The 26,963-nt window shown below is 44.6% G+C and overlaps 1 protein-coding gene across 1 annotated transcript in view; it reads left to right on the top strand.

Moving 5' to 3' along the window:
- Window positions 1-9,571: 9,571 nt before the first annotated feature.
- Window positions 9,572-26,963, top strand: part of LOC146351314 (vesicle-associated membrane protein 3-like) — a 31,624-nt gene continuing 14,232 nt past the window's right edge. Inside the window, exons 1-2 of the mRNA XM_084845682.1 lie at window positions 9,572-9,665; window positions 12,628-12,697. Coding sequence (XP_084701808.1) covers window positions 9,572-9,665; window positions 12,628-12,697 — 164 coding nt within the window. The remainder of the gene's footprint in view (window positions 9,666-12,627; window positions 12,698-26,963) is intronic.

Genomic DNA, 26,963 nt, shown 5'->3' with positions numbered 1-26,963 from the left:
AGCAACAGTGCCTACAATACTTACAGGCTGTTTGCATCAGAAGCAGAGCTAGAAAGCCATCTTTGCTAGCGACTGAGAGAGAAAGCCGAGACTGAGACGATCAAGCAAGGAGCAATGTAAGTACACCTGGTTTTTCCTCCTCCTAAAAAAGGTTCGCCTCTGCCACAACCGACGGGTAATTGAGGGGACTCGTGACTGCAGGGCTGTCAAAGCGGCGCTCGGGCGCTGTCCGGCAGTTGTGGTGCTGAAAAACTCCGAATACTCGGCATGGGCGTGTTCCTTTACTACAGGAGAGCTACAGAGCTTCGGGCGGTTGGGATTCTCTTGCGGGGACTCATCCAGCCTCTGATTGTACAGTACATAGCTGGGTGTGGGGAATGTGATCATTTTAGTCCTTGGAAAGGGTTTTATTTAGGAAAACATGGATAGTACCCAGAAAGTTCATGGCTGCTTAGGAACAATGAAAAGTTCCATTTGTTTTTGTTTTTTACAATGGCTTTTTGTTCTGTATTTACTGCCAAGCAACGACAGAAAAGGGCTACTGTGGAACAGCAGAATCTCCATTGGTGGTTTGTGTGGTATAGGTAAATTGTAAACAAGGCTGTAATGGAAACTCCACTCAAGTAAACAAGGGAGCTCACCATTGGTTTAGGATTAGGCGTCTGAAAATCTGGAATGTGCTAACTGGTAGTGCAATCCTATGCTTATCTGCTCAGAAGTAATTCCCATTTAATTATATGGGTCTTACACCCAGGTAAGTGTGTATAGGATTGCAGCCAAAGTAATGTACATTTCTTAAGTTTATGTTGCAAGAAACACATTGGTGGCAAGAGGGCTGAAAATGCTTAGCATTCCAAAACGTAGATTCAGAGTAAGACACTGGGTTCAATACATATTCCAGCTTAATATACAGCAAAATGGTAATATGTGATGGCTTCATTTTAGCACTGGGAGAGATGAGGAACCCACAATTGGTTGTGTGGGAGAATTTCTCACCTGCTTCCATTTGGGTTTAAACACATTAAACTGGGCAGCAAGAGAGCAACCATTTTGCTGTACTGGTAATCCACACAGAACTCTCCCCTTAAGGGGAGCCACAAATCAGTGGTCAAACACATACTTTCCACATATACCATCTTGGGCAAAGAACCTCAGATGGCACTATGGCAAAAATCTCTGATGAAGAGCTGCCACCATTCAGGATAGACCAGGTGTAGGCAACGTGGTGCCCATGGGTACCAATTCACCCCTCCCTGGGACACCTTTCTTTCCCAAAGGTGTCCTGCCCCTCACTTTTTTAAATTAACCCATTTTCTTATCAGTAGCTGGGATTGCTGTGAAAGAGGTTTCTGTTGGTGCTGAAAACTGTGGGTTCAAAGAAGTTGTTTGGTGTGTTAGGGCTTAGCCCCCACCTCTGCCTTGTACTCAGTCTTTTGGGCAGGTGACTTGTCTTTTGTGCCTAGCCATGCCCCCTGACCACACACACATTTTGTGGTGCTGCCAGGACAATTTCTCAAATTGCTAATTGTGCCCATGGCCCAAAAAGGTTGCCTACCCCTGGGATAGACACTTCTAGGCCAGATTTACTATTAGCTTGATTTGGTATAGGGTAACTCTATATTATATTTTTAAACCATGATTGGCTTCCATGGCAGCTGACAATTTAATTCCAGAAAAGGTAAATATATATTTATTTTGTTTTTATTTAGTTAGAATAATTGTACAACTGACAGTGCACAAGATTTTTTAAAAAAACTTGCAAAGCTATGCAAGAAAAATATACAGTTTTAAAAATCAATAAATATTCAGTAAAATGATATAAAAACAGATAAAACCAATAAAACCTGCTGCCTACAGACTATGGAAAAGCCAGAGAAAACAGGTGGGTCTTCAGAGCTTTCCTGGAGACCTGCAAAGAAGAGGACTGACAGATGGCCTGATGGAAGCAGATTCCGGTGGTAATTAAGGATATGTTGTTGGGGGAGGGGGCAGTCTCTTTGTGCTCCTGGCTCTTCTCTCCAGAGCATGGGGATGGGGGACAAAAGAAGATGCAGATGGACTAAGGGTGCAATCAAATGTGCCCTTGTGATCAGAAGCCCCTGAACCTGGAGGTGTCTGATCATCCAATGCAGGACAGGAGGAACAGAGGAAGTGATCTTTGCCTCCCTGTCCTCCTCCTGCCCTGTAGATTTTGCTAGACAGGCTTGTTAGCCTATCTAGCTAGAGTCCTTCTGAGGGGAGGGAAGGAGGCTCAGGATAAATAGTATCCTGCCTCTCTAGACCCCACCCTGCCCCACCCACTGGAATGCCTCCTTTCCTCTGAGGTTCTGACCTCAGAAGGCAGTTGGCAGAGTTCTTTCCACACTAGGTGCAAGGAGGTGTGTGTGGGGGGGAGGGTCATAGAATCATAGATTAGTAGATTGGGTTGGAAGGGGCCTATAAGACCATTGGGCCCAACCCCTTGGATCTCTGACTCTCCATTCTGTCATCTCCTACCAGCTGACTGCAGCTGGCAGCAATAAATCACTGGCTGCTAACAAGGTCATAAACTGGTCCAAGGCTGTGAGAGGGAAAGGGCCGCTGAAGCAGGGAACATTTACCAGGGCAGTTGAATCCAAAGCGATGTGGCAAAGAGAAGTCCATTTTCCAGTCCAAAACACACAAGGGAACACGAGCAAGGCAGTAGGTCGGGTCCAGGGTCAAGGCTACAATCCAGCATGAAATCCAATGTTGTTCTCCAGCAGCTTTGCTTCAGCCTGCTTTTAAGGGCTGCATCCTGAAGCAGCTGCATCCAATCAGTCCTCCTGCCTCTGAGAGCCTTTCTGTATTAAACTGACAGAGGCTCGCCTGCGTTGTTCCCTTACATGCAGCCACCTTCACTCTTCTGGGGATCAGTGACATTTTGCCCTCTGAATCCTTGGGGGGGGGGGCTGCAGCTGGGCATGGAACATTCACAGGAGGCAAGGGGGCTTGGGCTCCTTCTGTGCTGGTCCCTTCCCCTGGGTCTGGAGCCTGCCATCTTCTTTATCCTCAGAGGAGTCCGAGGGAGACATGATACATTCTGAGATTGGAGCACTGTCTCCAACCTTGGAAGGGAGAATCCAAACAATCCTACGGCCCCTAGGACACTCACCCAGGAAACATAGGACTGCTGTCTCAAGGTATGACTGATACTCAAGATGTGGATCCACAGAACCAGCCCTTTTGTTGATCTGCAATGTCTTCTAGCCCTAGCATTTAGTGATGTACCCCAGATCCCAGGCTTCAGGTTTTTCTCCAGAGGGAGGGAATACAAGGCACTGCAGATGGACTTGGGGATTTTATATCTGCACATTTCTTTCCCTTGCTCTCTTGTAAATCAACCCAGAGACAGTTATTTGCCCTGACAAAGAGTAAGGTGCAGTTTATCCTTATGGGAAAAAAGACCCTAGGATATGCTCTGGTCTCTACATTCTGAGGACCCTGCTGTGGGCTGCTGTGATGTGTTTCTCAACTCTTATCTTATCTTTGGTGGGTACCAGGTTGGGGAAGGCTGGGTTGGGCACCTTCTAAAGGTGTGGCATTCACATGAGCTGGTTGTTCTCTAGGTCAGGGGTGAGCAACCTTTTTTCCCCCAAGGACTCCATGCAGCAATGGGAGCTGGGTCAGGGGCTGAATGCTCTCTCACACACAAACACAAACGGAACCTCTTCCCACTCACTCTCATATATATATGCACACACGCACGTGCATGCACCCACACAGCCTTCACCTTCTCTCTCTCTAATTCTCTGTCTCTCTCAAGCTCACTCAGACATATATTCTCCCCACCCCCCTCTCAGTTGGGAGGCATGTGATTTAAATGGGTTGGATGGTGTGTGGGGATTACTCTCCCCATACACTGTCATCCCCATTTAAATTGTGCTCTTCACATCACAGCCCACCAAATAGCTTTTCCTAGCATTCTATTCAGCAGGGAATGGGGGCGGCATGCAATGAGACGATAACACACCAGGGAGGGAGGGAGGGAGGGAGGAAGCCAGGCAGGGGAAAGCCAGGCTCCATCCACCAGCAGCTCTGCCCATGCCCACTGCTGAAAATGAAAAACAAGTAAGAAAGTTACAACAGCATTTATTTATTATATGTTTTTCTCACGAAAATCCATTAATAAATAGGCACTGTTGTGACTTTCCCACTGGTTTTCTTTCTGTGGTTGGAGTGCCTCCCTGCTGTTTTTCATGCCCACTGCTGGCACGCAGCCCCCCAACCCACCATCCGCTGCCACATGCTGCCCTTCAGGGCAAAAAGACTGCCCAACCCTGTTCTAGTGCAAAACTAAGTGGATGGATATTGGGTCTTACTAAAGGGTAATCTGCCCCTGCTGTCCCCATTAGCCCCAGAGGGACTGTTTCCAGAAATGCTGGGCCTGCTATGTTTCCTGTAGGAGATTTTTCTGTCCTATTCCTCCACAGGATGGGAGTAGTTTTCAACATTCCTTATGTTAACCTTATTCAGCCCTTCTGTTTTTCAGGGTCTTCTAACCCACCGCCCAATGCCAGGAAGGAATACAATCCCTCAGCCTGGAATTGAAATTTTTACCATGTCACGCTCCTTAGGGTGCAGCCCAGATAAATTAATTACATGGGAGGCAAATGACAGCAACACAAGCAAACTTCATGTTTGGATACGCACTGAATGATTGCAGGGCCATATATTTTACAAAGCTAATTACTTTTCTGCATATGCTTGCACAGTCTAGACTTCAACACTCAATACCTAAAAATAGTATTAGATAGTAAATATTTATGTTTGCATTTTAGGAGATCCTCAGATGCTGCTAATTGTTTCAGCCCTACTGAGTCTGTGCTCATGTACATTTTGAAAGATGATATTCCATTATATTTTCACCTTAATACAAGGATTCGAAACACTTTAGTTCTCCCCTAGGCACACAAGACATTGGGCAGGAACCTTCACCATGCCTAAGGCTTCTGTCCTTAAAGTAAGCTCAATTGAACTCAGTGTGTCTCATTTCTCAGTAAACATGCATAGAATTGCTCTGCATGTCTCACTAAGATCAAAGGACAAAGCACTGAATAGTACTCAGCGTTGCATCTGTCACTGAGGAGCCAAGGCAAACATTTCATGCCAGATTGTTGGAGAGCCAAGCCCATTGATCACACCAACAAAAAATGTGAATATCAAACTATACATTTTTTTTTATTTGACAGTGGTCTTCTGAATCACAAAAGACCCCAAAGCCTAATTTAAAATGTCCTCCTCATCCTCCTTCTTTGAGTCTCTGAACAAAGTGCTTTAACTGTGTAGCTTTCTTTTCCAGACACTACTGGTTTGATGTGGTCCCCTGTATCTTTCCAGCATTTATGAGTTTGTCCTGCAGTTCATGCTATTGATGCTGTTGCCTAGTTGTGTGTATGTAAGTAGGCAGAATGACGTCAAAAACCTTTATTTGTGTGAGCTGTTCTTTGGTGATTAATGCAACTATTTCCTGCTGCAGCATTACATAAACTATATTAGTAAGACCCAGCCTTTCAGCTATATTTATCTTGTTTTGAGTGTATTCCAGGACTGCCAAGTTTATTCAAAACACACGATCTCAACAGGTGTAGAAGCGTTAGTTTTGTACCTTTGAGTGTCTGTACTTGGTGTTGGGCTTGTGAGACAGGTTAGGGTTCTGCTGGTGTACCACCCAGCTCGGTGCCTAATATATTTGCATGGTTCCTTTGTTTTTATGAAGGTGGTGTGATTTTGTTGCCTTTATTGTATTGTTTATTATTTTAATCAAACTCGTGCATCACCCTGGTAACTGCAAGGAAAAAGGTCAGTTTTAACATGTTTTAATAAAATAAAAAATAATAGTTTCCCTAGCAAAGGTTGTCTCAGGGGTAGTGTTGGAAACCCCCAGGCTTGTCTTGGAAGACTTCAGTACCCATGCCAAGATCTCTTTGTCTCACACAGCTCAGGATTTCATGGCCTCCATGACCACTATGGGTCTGCCTTAGACTATATATGGCCCAACAAATCTGGAAGGACATACACTTGACAGTGTTTTATTCTCTGCAGGAGGAACCAATGTATTCCATTTCTCATGAATAGATCACTACTTGCTTAGGATTAAGTTATGATGGTGTCAAATATAGGCAAGTGTTTTATTTGTTTACTGGTGTTGTAGTGATGGTTTTATTGTATGTTATTGTGTATTTGTAATATTAGAGCTATGCTTTTAATAGTATTCATATGGTGTATTTTTATATGGGTTGTTAGCCAGTCTTGACTCCTTGCAAGGAAGGGTAGGATATAAATATAAATGAACCAACCAGCCTCTGCAGGTGTCAGGAGCCTTTTGGAATGGTCCATTCTCATAGACATGTGAATCTAGCTAGTTTCCAAACATCTCGGGGGGGGGGGGTCCTCCTGATGAGTCTAAAGTTCCTGCCAATGATCTGATCAATCTCGGAGAAGGTGATGGGATTATTTAGTAATGATGCCTCCTGTTAGAAAGGCAGTTAGAGAAAAAAACACAACAAAAGGCACAGCAGAATGAGCATTTACCAGTCCCACATGCACACAGGCTATCTTAGCACAATAACAGATACCACACCCTTCTTTGGTGAAGAAAAGGTAAAACAGTTTTACTAAGAAATATTCTTGCATATACAAATTCAAAATGAATTTTGTTTAGTCTATTTTGTGTTCCATTACACACACAGGAGTGAGAGAGTAAACACGTGCTCTCAGTGATGGTGGAGGTCAGAGAAAAAAGCTGGGGGCAGGGGGAGCAAAAGGAAGGAATCACAGGAAACCACACTGGTGGCTATAGAGATCCTAAGGCTAGCTGTGGTCAAAATTCCCATGAACTAACTAACGGCAACACTGCCCCCTTTCCAGTAACTTGCAGATGAGGCTGCAATATTTCCAACAGAAGGGAAGCTGGCCTGGGCTGTTGACATGATTGCTCCTAGATGTCCTGTCCTATCTGGTAGAGCTAGACCATCTTTGTGGTTCTCGGGGAAGCTGGAAGCCATTAAACAGTTAGGACCGGAACAAATTTCGGGGGAAGTGGGAGCAAACAAACAAATCTGAAGATTGGATTAATGTTCAGGTGCAAGTGGGGAAATTAAGAATGTTCATCTTATCTTTTAAATACAGGATGGCTGAGGGGTTGCCCCTCCAAACTAGGCGTGTGTGTGGGGGAGTCTTTCCACCACTTCGGACCAACCCATCCATGTCCTTGGGGCAGAATGCCTGGGACAGAACATTATGATGTAGCCCAGTTCCCAAGGGCATTCGCGGTGGAGGGGGAGAGAAGATGGCTGACCCCATTGGCCAGTTTTATCTTCTGGCATCTTGAAAGATAGATGCAAAAACGTTGTTCCTTTTTATGTAAGACACAATGAATAGGAAGAAGCATAGGCGCAATGAAGAGAAGGCATATGTGAACAGATGCATGAGTTCAATGCTACACAGAAATACATCTTTATAGCAGTGGTGAACCTTTGAGAATCAGACAATTGTACTGGCAAAATTTTAAAATGACTCAAGCTTCTAATTTCCGTCTGTGATTGTTTCAAAGTTGATGGACTGCACCCCACAGATTCAAACAGACTCTGCTTCCAAACAAACTTGCAAGTTTATTTAAACAAGGACTCCTACACAGAGCTCTCTCAGGCTCTGGACACTTGCTCCTCAGGCCAGAAGCAGTGGGGGGGTTGCCCATAACTCAGTGGCAGCAGGTGGTTCTGATTTTGGTGGGGCTGTGAATCTGTTTCGGGTTTTGGCAGAACCAGCCAGAACTCTAAAGGAGCTATCGAAGGTGCTAAACCCTATCCCCAAAATAGGTTCAGCACCTTGAATAGCTCCTTTAGAGTTCTGACTAAAACCGAGAATGGTTTTACAGCAGCAACACAATTTGAGCTACTAGCTTCCACTGCTTTAACTACTTCCTGGTTCTTCCCAGGAAGCGCAACCCATTCAGGATGAACCCAGAAGTTCTTTCACATTGGGTTTTTCTACATTAGGCTTTTAACCCCCACCTTTATTGAGGCTTCTGCTTCCAGATTCTTTGCAGGATTAAGATTGGGTCCTTTACACCTGTTTTTCCCCCCAGGTTTTTTTTCTTTCTTTGCTTTTCTATAAGTTTCATTACAAAACCACTAGGTAGTGCTGTGGTATAGAAGAATTGCACAAATGCACAAGGATTCTATAATGCCAATCAGAAAAATGCCAGACTTTCCTTGTCAGGAGAAAAAAAAATGTTATAATGGTTGCAAAGCATGGGAGAGGTTCTAGTCTAGAGGATGATGACATAGTGTAAAGGACCCACAAACTACGGTGAGTGAGGAATCATGAGCACACAATAAAAGCCTCATGTAGAAATGTTAAAGTTGATCACTTATATATCATGAAAACCTCCTATAACTCTGCTTTAAAGCAACTTGCAGCCCTCCAGATGCCTTGGCCTACAGATCCCATAATCCCTCACCATTGCCTATGCAGGGCTGATGGGAGCTGTAGGCCAAAACATCTGGAGAGCCACATGTTGCTTACCCTTGCTTTAAAGAGATGCTTTAGTGATCCGTCCAGAAGCTTTTCTTAACATTTTGATAAAGGTTAGCCCCACTGCAATCCCCAGCAGCTCTCTTCACTGCATGTTCTAGAGATGTTGCTGTTTAAGCATTACTATGTTGAATTAAATTCACGAAGGGCACAATCCTATGCACACTTAAACAGAAAAAATTCCTACAATTCCCAGCATTCCCCCGCCAGTCATAATCACAAGCAAATAGAGCTACCATGTTACACACTGCCTATTTATGATGGACTGGTTCATTTGCAGCTGGAACCTATGTTAAAAGGATCTTTCTAGCCCACCTTCCCCACTTGCCAAACTCTTATCATTATTTGCTGAAAGTACAGGTTATTACAATCAATATATTCCTGCATTCTTCACACATATGCAGCTGAATGCTATGCATTTCTACTCAGAAGTAAGTCTCCCTGAGTTCAATAGAACTTGCTCCTCCTGGACAAATGCGCTTAGGACTGCAGCATGAAAATGATGAACCTTCAATAATTAATAAAAAGTGGAACCAGCAACAAAAAGTCACCATGTTGGGTATTCCTGTTGAGTGTTCCAACCAGCCAGCCCACCAGCTATGGCCACTGAACATGCTAAATCCTTATTGGGTTGTTTTGGGGTTCCCTCCTGTTAGCATTTTTTTTTTCAAATGGTTTTTTTTTTATACTTCTGTAAATCTCAGAGTCTCCCAAATACCTCTCTTTTGTGCATGGATAGTGTCATTTTGGCTGCACCAACACTGGCATTCACCTCTGAACATTGGAAATAGAGGGAATGAGGACCTCTCTGCACAATCCTATGTTGCTTGTTGGGATGCTGCGTGCTAGAGGGCAAATCTTGCATCATCAAATATCTTGATAACCATAAAACATGTTTGCAACCTTTTAAAATTGGGCAATGAAACAATCAGAAGCCTTGTAAGCCAGATATCAGCAGGAAATGTTAACGTCAAAGGGCCACAGTGGAAATGTCTTGGGTGTGTGGGAGTCAAAGATGGGTGAGCTGGAACCTGACTCCATGCGTCACACCAGTCCCCTGTCTCGCTTGACAGCATCACTGGCCAGAGTCATGCCACAGAATCTCTGCTGTAAGTGCTTCCTAGGGAGTGAGTCACTGATTGAATATGACCTTCCATTACTGGCATCCCGGCCTTCTGTAACCTGGCAGATGCATACCTTATAAATTGTCTTTCAGGGTTAGTCCTGGATAACAATGGACTCTTATTGAATGGTAATGTGGGTTTCATGAGTCTTCAGGTTTTCCAAGTTGCTGGACTAAAGCAATCTCCCATAGTAGTTTTTAATGGTAGCATATCAATAAAATGGAATATTATGTAGTTATAGTTTCTTCCCAGAAGAATGACAATCTTTGCTCCCCCCCCCATACCTTTTTATCCATCTGTAATGAACGATGAGTTGACACCATTGATTCAGCAGTTGGTGTTCACTGATCTTTACTTTTTGAATCCCTCTTAACTTGCTTGCAAGAGGTTATGGATAATGCTAAAAGTTATTGGGCCCCAACTTCTCAGGAGACTTACTCCACCTTTTAACCCATAACTCAACAAGGACAATTAGTAAGGCTATAGCCACACTGTGACATACCCTGGGGTCCTTAGAGAACCCTTTACTGTTCTTTGTACCAGGGCACCCCTGGGTGAGAGGTGGAAGGTCGCAAGTAAAGCCAACCTTAACTGTGCCTCGATGTGTCCCACCTTTGTTACTCAATGTAAACCTTCAGTCAAGTAACCAAATGGATTATTTAGCTGCCACCGCCTACTAAATATAGAGCAGTAGGAGTCTCTAATAGCTTGACAGAGGGTGCAACCCTATGGGGATAGTTGGCCGCCTCTGAACTCGGAGGCAGCCAACTATCCAATGCAGGGTGGGCAGAGCATGGAGGGGATCCTCTCCTCCACACTCTGGCTGCCCTGCATTTGTAGCTAGACAGCCGATTTTGGCTGTCAAGCCAGGGCACATCAGAGCAGGGTGCGGGGGAGGCTGGTGGGCACATAGAAAGTGTCATAATGATGCTTCCGTGGTCTCCTCCCCTCCTCCCTGGGAACGCCCCCTTTTTGCCCACTCCGCACGGCTTTTCTGAGTCTGGAGGTGGGGATGAACCACGCCACCTATGAGGCAGTGGGGCTGGGGGCGGGGAGTGAAGTTTCTGGGAACTGAGCTCAGCTGCCTGGTTCCAAGCTCGGTTCCCAGAAACCGAAAAACCCTATGGCTGTCTAGACGCTGTCTAGCAGCCATAGGATTGTGCCCTTAGAGGCTCAAGGAAGGGCTGGGGCTCGGGGGCAGACACTGGTATTTAGAAGGTCCTGGGACTGAACCACACCATCTATACTTTAAACCAGGGGCAGGCAAAGTTTTTGGGCCTCTGAGAACATTTGGGAATTTGAGAAACTGTCCTGGGCACAACACAAAATGGCTGCCATAGGAGGTGCGGCAAAGGACAAGTAACCTGCTCAAAAGATTGCGTACAAGGCAAAAGTGGGGTGTAAACAACTACTTTAAATCCACAGTTTTCAGCACCAACAGAAACCAATTTAACAGTGATCCCAGATACCAGTAAGAAAAAAGTGTTGTTATTTTTTTAAGCGAGAGGAGTAGGACACCTTGGCAGGTGCCAAAAAAGTGTCTGGGGACACATTTAAACAACAACAACAAAGATTTATTAACAAAATATATTATTATTATTATTATTATTATTATTATTATTATTATTATTATTTCTATACCATCCCATAGACCAAGGCTCCCTGGGCGGTTTACAAAAGTTAAAACATTAAAATATAATATACAAAGTTTAAAAACCATTTACATAAAACCATACAGACAGTATATACAAACAATGTATAACTAAAAGCAACTTTGAACTAATTTTTTTTAAAAAAATCCAACAATAAAAGACAGCTTAAAACAACACGTAACAATGGACGAAGGCTCATGCACCACAACGAAGAGCACAGCTGTAATAGCGCCCAATAATAGTCTTCACAAATACATAGGAAGGGAGCCAGACTATGAAGCACATGGTCTTCGATGTCTATATACTAATGCCCAGAGTGTGGGAAACAAACAGAACGAACTTGAACTCTTAATACAGGAGGGAAGTTATGACTTGATAGGTGTAACTGAGACTTGGTGGGATGACTCTCATGACTGGAATACAGCAATTGAAGGCTATAACTTGTTCAAAAAGAACAGGAGGAACAGAAAGGGAGGTGGGGTTGCACTATATGTTAAAAATATGTATCTCTGCACAGAAATACAGGGGGATGAGCTTGGTATCCCCGTCGAGAGCATCTGGGTTAAAATAAATGGAGCAAAGAATAAAAGGAACCTGGTGGTCAGAGTCTGCTACCAGCCACCCAATCATGGAGAAGATGAGGATGAAACTTTTGAAAAGCAAATAGCCAATGTTTCAGGGAAGCATGATGTAGTAGTAATGGGGGACTTCAATTTCCCCGATATTTGTTGGGAGACAAATTCTGCAAAACATGGCCCCTCCAAGAAATTCCTGGCTTGTGTTGCGGATAACTCAGTAGTGTAGTAGCAAATTCAGAAGTGCAAGGTCCCTTTGTGACACAGCCATGCCCCCTCATAGCCACGCCCATTGTAAGATATACAGCCTTCAACTGGGATCCAAAAGCAGTGCGGCTGAGAGTAAGGCAGGGGTATTTCAATTGGATGTCTAAGAAAAAAATGCAGGGGTGTTAACCTGTTTCACTCACTCACTCACCGACCCACCCACTCACCACACACACAAACATTTTAGGTTTTCAAAATATGATACTCTATGGAAGCTTCACCCTCTCAACTCAGCCCTCATGGACAGATCCTTTCTCATTTAAACAGCCCCCTTGCACACTCCCTTAGTGCCCCAACATTACCCATTAGCCTTTCCTAAGCTCCTTCATTATATCTCTCCAATCCCGCAACAGAAACGTCCACACACCCAGCTGGATTGAACCACACGCGCGCACACACACACCTTTCTCCTCTCGCCCCAACTGATTTTTTTGTTTCCCTTCCCTCCACCAGGGTTTGTTTGCAAGCCAACCTTGTTGCAAGCCAACCAAGCCAAATACAAGACACCCTTGCACCAAAAAGTGTAGCTGACAGAGCATGTTGCAGCTGGCAGTTGTCCTTACTGTAGAAATTAATGTTCAAGAAATAACAGTGCAATACAATATTTCAAATTAAATCTACAGAGATCTTGGGAAGGCAGCTAAGGCTGCAGTCCTATGCACACTTACCTGGGAGAAAGCCCATTTGGCAATTGAACACAGTGGGACTGACTTCTGAGTAAACATGCATAGGATTGTGTGATAAATCCTAAAAACTGGCACAAACAAGCCACCTGCCCTGCCCCGCCCCATAAGTAAATAATGGTGGCACACACACCCTCCTGCTGCTGCCATGGCCAACAGCAGCAGCAGCCCTCAACAGGTGGCCGGTGTTGCAGGAGATGAGGGCAGCACTGAGCGTATAGGCATGGAACGGGGATGGGCAGAGAAGCCAAGAGCTGAGGAGGAGAAGGGGGGGCGAGAGGAGGCTGCAGAGCTCGCTCAGCCTCCCTCTCTCACTTGCTCCTTTTGTCTGGCCGGCTGACAAGAGGCAGCTGCCCACACTCCCTCTGCTCCCTCCTCCTTCCCTAGCAGACTGCGACCCGGCTGGGGGCTGGCTTCAAAAAAAGTGCCACAACGACACCCCGGTGTGACCTGCCACCACTACACCACTGGAATAACTTCCTCCTACAGAAAGTAGGATCGGCTGTCCTTGACTTGATCCTAAGCAACAGAGACAACTTAGTGGATAAAGTAGCAGTTACAGGAACTCTGGGGGGAAGCAACCATGTTATACTTGAGTGCTTGGTTCTAAAGGAAGCAAAAGCTGAGTGTGGCCAAAGGCGTACCCTGGATTTTAGGAAAGCCAATTTTAATAAATTCAGAACAATGCTAAGTAAGGTCCCATGGCAAGTGACACTAACGAGAAAAGGAGTCCAAGATGAGTGGGATTTTTTAAAAAAGGAAATTCTCAGGCACAATTACAAAGAGTTCTAACAAGAAAAAAAGGTGGAAGACAACAGAAGAAGCCAATGTAGCTTCACAAAAAGCTTAGAGATGACCTGAAAACAAAAAAGAACACATATAGGAAGTAGAAAGAAGGACAAGCAACAAAGGAAGAGTACAGGCAGGTAGCAGAGAATTGCAGGGATGGCATCAGGAAGTCTAAAGCTGAGAATGAGCCGAGGTTAGCGAGGGATGCTAAAAGCAACAAAGAGGCTTTCTTCAGATACGTGCACAGTAAAAGACAAAGGAAAGAAATGGTGGTTCAACCATATAAGGATGGCAAAATGATAACAGATGGCAAGGAAAAGGCAGAAGTGCTCAATTCCTACTTTGGCTCAGTCTTCTCCCAAAAGAGGGTCTATGAGCCCCCTGGCAAAGGCGAAGTACAGGCTGAAGAGGCAGGACTGCAGCTTGAGATCGATAGGCATATGGTCAAGGAACACCTAATTACTTTGAATGTGTTCAAATATCCAGGGTCGGATGAACTGCATCCTAGAGTAACAAAGGAACTGGCAGAAGAACTCTCAGAACCTCTGCCTATTATATTTGAGAAATCATGGAGGATGGGTGAAGTGCCAGATGACTGGAAGAGGGCTAATGTCATCCCTGTCTTCAAAAAGAGCAACAAGGAGGAACCTGGGAACTACAGACCAGTCAGTCTGACATCAATCCCTGGGAAAATTCTGGAACAGATGATAAAGCAATCCATCTGTAAGCACCTTGATAACAATGCAGTGATTACTCGAAGCCAACATGGATTTGTCAAGAACAAATCCTGCCAGACCAATCTGATCTCATTTTTTGATCAGGTCACCTCCCTTGTGGACTGTGGGAATGCTGTGGACATAATATACCTCGACTTCAGCAAAGCTTTCGACAAAGTGCCCCATGATATCCTGATGAGCAAACTAGCTCAAAGTGGGCTAGAGGAAACAACGATCAGGTGGATCTACAGTTGGCTACAGAATCAGAGTGCTTGTCAATGGCATCTTCTCAAACTGGGCAGAGGTAACAAGCGGGGTACCACAGGGCTCAGTCCTGGGCCCAGTGCACTTCAACATTTTTATTAATGACTTGGAGGAGGAGGTGCAGGGAACACTGATCAAATTCACAGATGACACAAAATTGGGCGGGATAGCTAATACCTTGGAAGACAGAAACAAAAATCAAAGCGATCTTGATAGACTGGAGCGCTGGGCAGAAAACAACAGAATGAAATGTAATAGGGATAAATGCCAAGTTCTGCACCTAGGAAAAAGAAACCAAATGCACAGTTACAAGATGGGGGATACATGGCTCAACAACACTACAAGCGAGAAGGATCTTGGAATTGTTGTACATCACAAGCTGAAGATGAGCAACAATGTGATGTGGCTGCAAAAAAGGCAAATGCTATTTCGGGCTGCATTAATAGAAGCATAGCTTCCAAATCCTGGGAAGTACTAGTTCCCCTCTACTCTGCACTGGTAAGGCCTCATCTGGAGTACTGTGTCCAGTTCTGGGCACCTCACTTTAAGAAGGGTGCAGACAAGCTGGAGAGGGTTCTGAGGAGGGCAACAAAGATGATCAGGGGACTGGAAACAAAGCCCTATGAAGAGAGACTGAAAGAACTGGGCATGTTTAGCCTTGAGAAGAGAAGACCGAGGGGAGATATGATAGCACCCTTCAAGTACTTGAAAGGTTGTCACAGAGAGGGAGGCCAGGATCTCTTCTCCATCATCCCAGAATGCAGGACATGGAATAATGGGCTCAAGTTACAGGAAGCCAGATTCCGGCTGCACATCAGGAAAAAATTCCTGGCTGTTAGAGCAATACGACAATGGAACCAATGACCTAGGGAGGTGGTGGGCTCTCCCACACTGGAGGCATTCAAGATGAGGCTGGACAGCCATCTGTTAGGGATGCTCTGACTTGGATTCTTGAATTGAGCAGGGGGTTGGACTCGATGGCCTTGTAGGCCCCTTCCAACCCTACTATTCTATGATTCTATGCTTAAAAATAGCATACAAGAGTCAGCAAAAGGAACGAGAGTTCTAAAATGGGAAGGCCTGCCAGAATAGAGTCTTTAATGCCTGCTTAAAAACCTTTAACGAGATCAGCAGGTGCATTTCAACCAGCAGGTCATTCCACAACTGAGGGGCGGCAAACAAAAAGGTCCTCCTGCGTGTGGCTGCCAGTCTTACGTTAGGAAGCCACAGGAGATAGCCCTCAGACGACCTTAGGTGGCAGACTGGGACATAGGGGAAGAGGCGCTCCCTAACTTAAGGTAACTTGGACCTAGACCATTTAAGGCTTTAAAGGTGAGAACCAGCACTTTATATTTTGCTCAGAAACAATTTGGCAGACAGTGTAAAGATTTTAAAACTGGTGTAATATGGTCTCCATGGGATGTCCCAGAGACCAACCTGGCTGCCAGATTTTGTACCAGTTGAAGTTTCCAAACTAAATATAAAGGCAGCCCCAAGTACAGTGCATTGCAGAAATCAAGCCAGCGTGTGCACCATCATTACCAGGTCCACATGTTCCAGGAATGGGTGTAGCTGGAGTATCAGCTGAAGTTGATAACAGGCACTTCTCACTGTTGCCTCCAGCTGGGGTGCCAGGAACAGGGCTGGGTCAAGAAGCACCCCCAAGCTACAAACTCACTCCTTTGGGGGAGTGCAACCCCATCTAGAACTGGTTGACATACCTCAATACCTGAATTAGGACCCTTCACGATGAGCACCTCTGTCTTGCCTGGATTCAACTTCAGCTTGTTCTCCCTCATCCAGCCCATTACCGATTTCAGGCAGTCATTCAGAGGAGTTATGCCTTCCTTGGATAAAGATGTTAAGGAGAAATAGATTTGGGTGTCAGCATACTGATAACACCCAGCCCCAAACCTCCTGATGATGTCTCCCAGCAGTTTCATGTAGATATTAAACAGCACTGGGGACAGAATGGAGCCCTGGGGGACTCCACATAATAGTTCCTTTTTTGAGGAACAACTATCCCCGAAGACACCATCTGGAACTGTCCTGAGAGAAAGGAGTGGAACCACTGCAAAGCAGTGCACCGAACCCCCAACTCCCTCAGGTGATCCAGAAGGATCATACAGACAAAACAAACATACAGACCATATTAATGCAATCAATTCAAATAAGCAAGAAACGTTCTATCAACTAAACTTGCCCTGAACCCTAACCTGGGCAGGTAACTTCTCTTGCATTTGCAGGAATAGTGGAATTTGGAATCAGTAGTCTTTCTACCTTTCTGGTGGTTAGATGCCATGGTCTTCATGTAGCCTTCACAGCTAATTCCAACTGAAGACCCTTGCACCAGGGTTGGCTAAGCATTTCCAGAGCTTTGCCTGTGAAACTGACATTATAGTGGCCTACTCTACATCAGGATATTGGCAAGGGTGAACTAAGGATCAACCCTGTTTGCCCACTCAGGAAAGAAGGGAAGAAGGATGGAACATTACAGCCTAGTTGACTGTGTTGAATAAAGGTCAAACATGCCATATTTTAGGCTTGGACTTTAATTCCTAATCCTTGCAATTTTTAGGCTTGCAATGTAATTCCTAATTTCCCAACTCTCAATGACACACACATAATTCACTTCATAGATTCATTAGATTGTAAAATCAAACAAATAACAACACCTTCACACCCGCTTTCCTCCCTTGAGCATCAGCCTCTGCAACTTAGATTAATGCACTACAAATTGAGAAGAAATGGCAATTTCCTTCCCCAAGGCCTATTTGAAATGATCAATGCTTGCATGAGAAAGATGAAGTATTTGTGCAACTTTAAGGCTAAACCCATGTTGCAAAAGGTGGGGGGGGGGAATGGGAACTACGTAATCCAGGACATTTACTTGAAACAAGCCATTTATATATATTTAAGGAAGCAGCTCTGCAAATGATATTGGCTGGAATATGAATGTGCAGATAATTTTCTGCAGACTTGAGAAATCAGATGTTCCCTCTGTGGGTTTTCACACATCTTTAGATGGCAATGGCATTGTCTACTAAAAGTACATAGAAAACAAAGTTTCGGGACTGAACATGGTTGAAAGTGGTTAGCAAGCTATTGGTTTCATTTGTACTTCCCTTTGCTCATGGTTATCCAAGGGTTAATGGTGTGAATTATCCTTTTTCAAGGAGAAAAATCAGCTAGTAGATATTGTAAGTTAAAACTTTTGCACATGCCATAGAAAATGTGTGACTGACAACAACCCTCGGTGTAAATATATTCACTGCTTATACCGACACCTTTGCTTTACAGGGACAGGATGTCTTGATATTGCTGTTTTTAATGACCGTGTGTGCATCTACATGGGCATAAAGAAACAGTGTCACAGGCCCCACCATAAAGATTCCTTTGGCAACTGAATATTCTTGCTCTAAACAATTTATACTTGATTATGGATTTGCTTTCATGCATGCCCTAGAGAATTAAATCTAGACGTTTTTGATGCAAAAAGCATTTAGCAAAATATTATACACATACACACACACACCCATTCTGCATTTTCAACTCCTTAATAGCCAACTTAATAGCCAATTAATGTTCATTAATTTTGTTCCACTTGCTTCAGTTAGGAATAGGACTTACTAACATGGGCTGGAATGCACACTATATGTGTCTTCTGTCTTGATTATGTAAAGCCAAAAGATTGCATGCTGTGCTTAGATGCTCAGTAGATTCAATATTCAATCGACACACATTCTGCACACCTTCTTCTGTTTTTTTCTTAAAGCTTCCTTAATGCATCCCTATAATCATGGGCCATGATCACAGAAGACCAGCTTATCACTTCTGAGCGAATGGCCGCAGCTGGTGATGCAGCTAGGTAGTCTTAGGGCACCTCTACACCAGCCTAAAATCCTGCATTTAAAATGGGGCTTTCTGCTTCTGTTTTAAATGCAGAATCACAACTGACTCCCTTTACACAAGTCCCCTCCCCTTATCTGAGTCTTCCATTAGCTTTCATTGATCTCGTGCCTCTTCTTGCTGCTTTTACTCTTTTCATGGAGGAAACTGAAACGGAACACAATGGGGTAATTTGAAAGCTCATTATCTGCGACCTATTTCAAAATGGAACAAAGGGCATTTAGTGTAGGAGGGTCATGGCATCATGTAAAGAGCCCACAAACTTCCATGAAGGAGCAATCTCAATCGCAGGATAAAAGCCCGGTGTGAAGGAGCCCTTAGACTCTAGACTTAATGGTCTTTAGATGGCTATATTGTATTACTTCAGTTGCACACAACTAATATTTCTCCTCCCTCCACCCCCATCATTCCATGCTTCTACATTCCTGATGTTGTACAGTCAGGACCAGAAATATTGGAGCAAGGATAACTGTTTTGGCGATGGGTGTGTGTGTATGCCACTGGCTGTACTTCCTGAATGGTTCGTGCCCCACTTTTGTCAAACCCCTTGAATTACAGCTGAAAGTCCTGACTTCGCTCCCATCTGGGTGTGTTTCCTTTCAACTTCAATGTGGTGGTGTACAGAGGCCAACTGCCAAAACAGTTATCCTTGTTCCAATATTTCTGGCCCTGACTGTATGTCTGCAGATAATATTGTATAATATAAATGCAATACAATACAATATAATATACACCACAAATCAAGGTCAGGCAAATTTAGCATTTAACATTTTAGGATGTTACTTTGCCTTGAAGCTATTTTCCTACCAATAGCTGCATGGTTAGAGAGTTAAGATGTGGTTTGGAAAATAAAGGTTGTCAGAAAATAGTCCTATTTCTATATGAGCCTCTCCATATTCTTAGATCATAGAAAGGGCCCTGTTTCAAGTGCCCAACATATGTAAGAACCAGCAGGTGGTTTTAGGGAGCAGGGCCTTTTCCCGGTGGAAACCCCTGCCGAGGGAAGTTTTCCAGTACACCTCTCTCCTGGCTCTCAGAAGGCTGGTGGCAAAAACGTCTTTATTTCATAAAGGTTTTGAGGTGGCTGGCTACTTTCAGATGTGCTTCATACAATTACTTTGAGGATTGTGTTATTTCACAGATTTGTGTCCTTTGGAATTCAGAGGTTAATTGGACTGGGAGAAAATGATTTCCTCAAAACCACTCAGAATGCCCCATGGTAGGGATCTGTAAACAGATCTCTCCAGTAAAAATGCAGCACCACCCACCAAATCCCACTTGTGCTTTGTAGGAATGCACTGTCAGGCTAGACTTGCCAGTGGAGAGTATAGTGGGGATCTGTCACTCAGCCCAAAGTCAGTTTCTTAGCCAGAGGTTTTGTTACTGTTTTGGTGTGTGGTGGTGGTGATGGTAGGGATGGCTAGAAAGTTGGGAATGGGGACTATTTCCTGTAATTTGAGTTCTTACTAATTTTTATTCCAAATCCTATCAAACCTGTTTTCTCAGGAACAACTCCTGAGTCTAAGAAGATGCCATTCTCTGAGGAGAAATGGGCAGAAAATTTCTCAGAGTCTCGAGAAAGACTTGAACACTGCATGAAAAACCTGGTCGCTCTTACTGCGGGATGGGCGTGGGGAGTTGAACATGTGATCACATTTGCTCAGCTTGCAGTGCAGTCCTATGCATGTTCATTCAGAAGTAAGCCCCGCTAAGTTTAATGGGACTTACTCCCAGTTAAATATGCATAAGACTGCAGCCTAGCCTAAGGGTGCAGTCCTATGGGGATAGTTGGCTGCCCTGAACTTGGAGGCATCCAACTATTTAATGCAGGGCAGGCAGAGCATGGAGGGGATCTTCTCCTCCACAGTCCAGTCACCCTGCATTTGCGGCAAGACAGCTGATTTCGGCCATCTAGCTGGAGCGGCTCAGAGCGGGGGGGAGGCCAGACGGAGCATAGGAAGCATTGTACGGGCACTTCTGCCATCCTTGCCCCTCCCCACCCCCAGGAACACCTCCTTTTTCCCTGCTCCACCCTGCTCTTCCAGGTGCAAAGCCGGGGACAAACTGCATCTCCTATGAGGTGGTGGGAGAGTGGGCGGGGAGGCGGTTCCCCAAAGCCAAAAAATCCTATGGCCATCTAGCCACTGTCTAGCGGCCACAGGATTATGCCCTAAATCAGCCTAAATTATTAACAGATACCTTCTTGTAGAGCTAGCTTTCTTCACATTTAGTCAGACAATTTACACTCTGCAGGCAGGGTTGATGTTCTCACACATTACCTTCCTGCTTTTAGCTGCATAGCTTATGCAAGTCATATACAAGATGAGTAATTGTTTTCACAAGTTCGTAGTGTTTCTGTTCTAGCTTATATAGGAATTTATCTCTGATATTTGCCCCCATATTGAACAGCAAAAAGAGCCAGAGCCAGTATGTGCATACTGCAAGTAGGGATGTATGGATTTTGTGAAATCCATTCTATCTGCATTTCACAGATTGTCAGATGCCTGTCATTCCATCGTCTGCCCATTGACAGAATCAGATTTTTTCTAATTTCCCAAGTTTGCACAAATTCGCACTTGCAGAAATGTACATCCCCCAAAAAAATATGTGAATCCCCCCAAAACATGCAAATCCCCCCAAAATGTGCATTTTCATGCTTTAGCCTATGGGGAAAATGAGAATTTTCAGGGGGGGGGGTTACATTATGTATTTTTCTATGACTAAATTTGCATAAAATTCTGGAAAGTAAAGTCCACAAGTCCATGGAATCCATGTGACTTGGGAAAAGCTGATCCGCTGTGGAATCCATGGGTCGGAGTCATAGAAATCCAAATTCATTTGATTCTGTTGCAGATTTCTCTGACATCCTTAACTGCAAGGTTCAATCATCATCTTTTTACAGGGTTAAATTAAACATTCAGCTAAATATTATTTATTCATTCTTAGTTCTGCAGAGACCTCATCTGATGAATACGTTCTATCACCAGCACTCACCGATAAGTGGGTATATGATTGCAGCCCTCAAGTATCCAGGGAACTGGGCCCTAGTTCACAAAAGCCTGGGTCGGAATAAATCTGTTAGTTTTTAAGGTGCCTCAAGACCAGTGATATAGTGGAATCAGGGCTCACAGGGTCGAAGGGTCAGGACTAGGGACGATGATGTCATCTAGCACACGTGCGCACACACACACACCCCTCAGGATTTCCTGTTCCTTCTGAGTTTAGAATGAAGGAGCTTAGGGAAAGTTTATCTTCCACTCCCCCACCCCCAGGTGAAAAAGCAACTTGGGGAGGTTTTGAGTTGGAAAAGGATCTGATGTGAAAGGTTTAAGCAGCCTCTCTCTCTGCCCAAGCTGTTTTGGGTTTAAAACATGGAGGAATGAATCCCTGAACATGCGGATGGCATGCATGGGTGTACATATGTACACTGGTATTTAAAGACGTATGTACAATACTGTGTATGATGTCCACATGTTTTGTTTTGGGTATTTGTATCTCACCCTTCAGAAACTTTCCCAAGACAACTCATAAAGAATAGATAACAATATAACAATACTAAAAATTAATACAACAAAATAACAATATCAGATAACAAAGGAGCATCAAGGGGATCGAAACTCACAATTAAAATGCTTAGGAGAATAACAGATCTTCACCTAGTGCTTAAAACACACCAAAATGGGTGTTCTGTCAGCCTCCCTGGACAGTCAGGGTGCCATCACTGAGAAGACCATTCCTCTGGTTTCTATCTGCAGTATCTTCAACATCTTCTGCAGTCCCCCACACTGTCTCTCATGCTGCTCTGGAGGGTCCCCCAATGCTCCAGTGCAGATTTCCAGAGGGCACAGGGCGAAAGAGGCATGTACAAAAATTGCCTTCCTCCAGCTTTAGTGGATATCTTCCAATTGTAAATCTGGATCTGAGCCACTGGGGTTCTTCACATGGAGCTTTTATCCTGCTATGGAAATGGCTCCGTCACGGAGGTTTGTGGGCTCTTTACATGATGCTGTGAACCTCCAAGGTGTCTCCTGCACTAAATGCCCTTTGTTCCGTTTTTAAATAGATGGCAGATAATGAGCTATCAAATTACCCTGTTGTGTTCTGCTTGAGTTCCCTCGGAGTTCCCTCCGTGAAAAGTGGCAAGAGGAGAAGCGAGATCGATGACAGATAATGGAAGACTCAGATAAGGGGAGGAGGGGGAAAGGAGGCGTGTGTAAAGGGATCCAGTTGTGATCCTACATTTAAAACGGAAGCAGAAAGCCCCATTTTAAATGTAGGATTTTAGGCTGGTATAGAGATGCTCACTGCGTCTTTGTGGTAGGAAGTACTGGTGTTTTCCAAAGCAATTGTAACTCGTAGAACTGCCTTAATCAGACATCTATTTGGATTCAAATCATCACAAAGTAGAGAGTGTGATTTTGTGATGAATATTCTTCTCAGCTCTAGACATCCCCTCTAATATCATCTATTGCTCACTGTGTCAGTCTATTTACATATTATGAACATTTTTAGTGAAAATTTTATTGATTAGTTATCAGCCAGCATGGCAATACTGGAGTTTTGGGTTGTCTAGCTATTAATCTTTATTTTGTGCTCAGCCACATGAGAGTGATTGCAGGCTCCTACTTTCAGCAAGCTCCCATGTGGGCAACCAGCAGACCGCACAGGACTCTGAAAAGCATCCTATGAGGCCCACCACAGATGCCCATGCTGCCATCTCCTCCACCCCCACCCCCACCCCACACACACTGTAGCTGGTGTGATTGTGCTGGGGAGGAAGGGGTGTGGGGATGACTCTCAGCATGCTCTCTCTTCCCCAGCACAATTGTGCTCCCAATGTTGTATACTTGCTTAAAATGTACTAATGAGAAAATGAATGACCATCACTGATGTGTTTCTGTGGTGGTGTTTTTTGTAAAGCAGCACAATATGGTCAGGATTTTGGCCGCATTAAAACAGACTCCCAAAACTAGTTTGGTCAGTTAAAATTAAGTTGTTATCAATCAACACCTCTGGTATTTCCTGTTCTCTTTAGCAGTGTATTGTCACTTTCCACTTTTTAAAAAATCTCCTTGTTACCTTGGTAACTGGTTACCAAAACTATAATAATGTGTTTATTCTTGCATATCAAAATGTAAGGTTTGGTGGTAAATTTGCTAAGTAATGAGGAATGGACTGTCAGTTTGCAAAGTTTGATGCTTTATTCATTTCAGGCTATTAGATTTGAATCTTCAGAGTTCTGGGACAGTTAAATAAGAACCATAACTATATTGCTAAATCCAGCCTGAGTAAATGTGATGTTTCCTCTATAAAACATTGCTTTTGTGATTGGTGTATACAATGTGACTGTGCAAACTGTGTTAGATGCCTGCACCATTCTGTGAACCATTTTATTTTAATTAATTGAGGTTGTGTGTTCCACCAGTATAGTACTCTAGTGCAGAAGTGCTCACCTACCCATAATGCTTTAAGTCGGGGGGGGGCAGCTTCAGGCAGTCTTGGAGTCAATATCCACCCCTGGAATTCCCCCAGGGGCCACAGTCCGCCACCACACTGCCTGCAGTGGCAAAAAGATTGGTGATTTGCTGCTGAAATTTGGCAAGCTAATTTGAAGACAAGCTCAGTTTAGCTCTTTTGAACCTCCTTAGCAGTTTGCTGCTAAATTTCAGCAACAAACAGCAGATCTGTTTTTGCTGCTGTACCACTGAATTTCAGTAGTGTGGGAGGGGGGAGGTTTTCAGGGTCTGCACTCTAGGCCATGGGGACCACATGTTTCCCACCCTTGCTTTAAGCAATAAACACCTTCAAAGGTGGATATCCCCACCTCCATAAAAATGCCATTTTGTGTAGGATTCTAATTTTAAGTTTTAAAAAAATATTTGGAATCTCTACTCCTTTCTCTTGCCCTGAAGCAAGAGATCTACCTAGGGTTTTTTAAAGTGAGTGAGTAGCAGCAGCATGCCTATTTCCCCCTATCTATTGCATGCAGATATTGTACTAATGCAATTTGGAACAGACTTAGACAGCAATCCCATAGCCCCTAGGCAGAGTCTGGAAGGCCATAGGATACTTCGGATTTCTGGATCTGAGGTCAGAGACAGCCCTCAGACCCAAGAGTCCGAGCTCCCTGTCCCTCGCAGCTGGCATGAAAAGAGCCATGCCAGCTGCCACTCTGAAGTCACAAAGGGAGGGGAGGGGACTGGGGAAGCAGGGAGATGAGCTATCCCCAGCCTTCTTCCCTCCCCAAAGCCTCAGCTAGATGAACGAAAATGCCCGTCTAGTGGGAGTGGGAGGAGTGCAGAGGTGAAGATCTCCTCTGCACTGCTCCTGCTGCGCAAAGGATCCCGGCCAGCCTCAGGTTCATAGCTGATGGGAATCCCAATAGGATTGCACCCTTATTGGAGCGTTGCACAGCAAAGGTTGTGACAGCATGCATGGCATGGATACTTTAATGTGCTACTAGCATCTTGCTCCTTTTCACCTTGTGTTCTTTTTAAATGCCTTTCATACTGATATATGTGTACATCCCACATGGCATGGGGGAAATCCACCTCTCCTTTATGTTGTGTATGAAGGGCAGACATTCCTCAGCATCGCAGCTTGAATGTAAAGCTCTCTTTGAAGGTGACTTTCATTTCTACAGCAGGGGTGGAGAAACTCAGGCCCTCCTAGGCTCCTAGTCCAGCCCTCCGGGGTGTCCCAAATGCCATGCTCCCTTCCCCTGGCCTCAGCCCCCTTTTCCCCAACCATCAATCACTTGGTGGACCCTTTTAAAACATTTCTATACCGCCCAATAGCAAAACTCCCTTTTGTGCAGCTTTTCCCCATTCTAAAAGGTCGGAATGGCTCTCCCGGGGCTTAGTTCCTGGCAGAAAGAGCTTTAAGTGGAAAATAGGCTGGTATCCTTGGTATTTTGGCCCTCCCCATGCCTGGAATCTGGCACCTAAGAGCTTCTCCAAAATTGAATTTGGCCCTTGAGCTGAAAGAGGTTCTGACCACCACCACCCGCCTTACAGCACAGCAATCTGCGTTTGGTAGCATTCGGTTTTACTAACGTTGTTATATGCTCAGTGATTAATCATTACAACCCTGGCAGCCAACTGATGGACTTGGTGCTACATATATAGCAATCACTGTTCATAGTGAGTTGCAGGCATTCAGGAGAACAATAAATCCCACTATTAAAGTAATAGATTTTCATTACAGCAGCACACACACTCACTCACACAAAGAGATCTTGATAAGCCATACCCTGGTACTGGGCCTTGGCAATTCTCTAGGGACTATTCCTGTTCTGTGCCCAAAGTTTTCAAAATGGGAGGTGGAGGATCTCAGGAAAGCACAGACACTTACTGGATGCCGAGGGGGGTTTCTCCATGACAACAGAAGGAGAAGCAAATGGAGGATTATCCAGATTTTCCTAGGAATTGGCTTTGGTGTGCTTTGGTCTGCACAGGGCTCCACAAATGAGTGCACCGCACCAACAGAAGTGACTTCACAGAACATACTTGGGGGGGGGGGGTTGGAGTGAATGTCATCTGACTGGCAGGGGCTGCTCAACCAATAAGAGAGCCCCCCCCCCCGTTCTCATTCTATAAAATCTTGTGAGGTTTCCTCTTGTGTCTCGACAAAAGCACTCTCCTTCTCCCCCCCCATTAATTACTTCCTTAAAGCACCAAACATTACAGATGCAGTTGTAGATCCTTCTCCTTCCATTAAAGCTCCCCATGCTGCAATAGAGCAAGGCCCTGCTTTTGTTGTTGTTGTTCACTCGTTCAGTCATGTCCGACTCTTCGTGACCCCATGGACCATAGCACGCCAGGCCTTCCTGTCCTGCACTCTCTCCCGGAGCGTGCTCAAGTCCATATTCATTGCATCAGTGATGCTATCTAGCCATCTTATCCTCTGCCGTCCCCTTCTTCTTTTGCCTTCAGTCTTTCCCAGCATCAGGGTCTTTTCCAGAGAGTTTTCTCTTCGTACTAGGTGGCCAAAATATTTCAGCTTCAGCTTCAGTATCTGTCCTTCCAATGAGCACTCAGGGTTGATTTCCTTTAGGATGGACTGATTTGACCTCCTTGCAGTCCAGGGGACTCGTAAGAATCTTCTCCAGCACCACAGTTCGAAAGCATCAATTCTTTGGCGCTCAGCCTTCCTTAGAGTCCAGCTCTCACAGCCATACGTTACTACTGGGAAAACCATAGCTTTGATTAGACGGACCTTTGTCGGCAAGGTGATGTCTCTGCTTCTTACTATGCTGTCTAGGTTTGCCATAGCTTTCCTCCCAAGGAGCAAGCGTCTTTTAATTTCAAGGCTGCAGTCACCGTCTGTGTTGATCTTGGAGCCCAAGAAAATAAAATCTGTCACTGCTTCCATTTCTTCCCCTTCTATATGCCAGGAAGTGATGGGGCCAGATGCCACGATATTAGTT

Source organism: Heloderma suspectum, chromosome 3 (assembly GCF_057233095.1).
Source record: "Heloderma suspectum isolate Gila_16-S chromosome 3, 16-S_ref, whole genome shotgun sequence".
NCBI lineage: Eukaryota > Metazoa > Chordata > Lepidosauria > Squamata > Helodermatidae > Heloderma > Heloderma suspectum.
The sequence above is the reverse complement of the archived record's forward strand: the minus strand, read 5'-3'. Positions and strand labels throughout refer to the sequence as shown.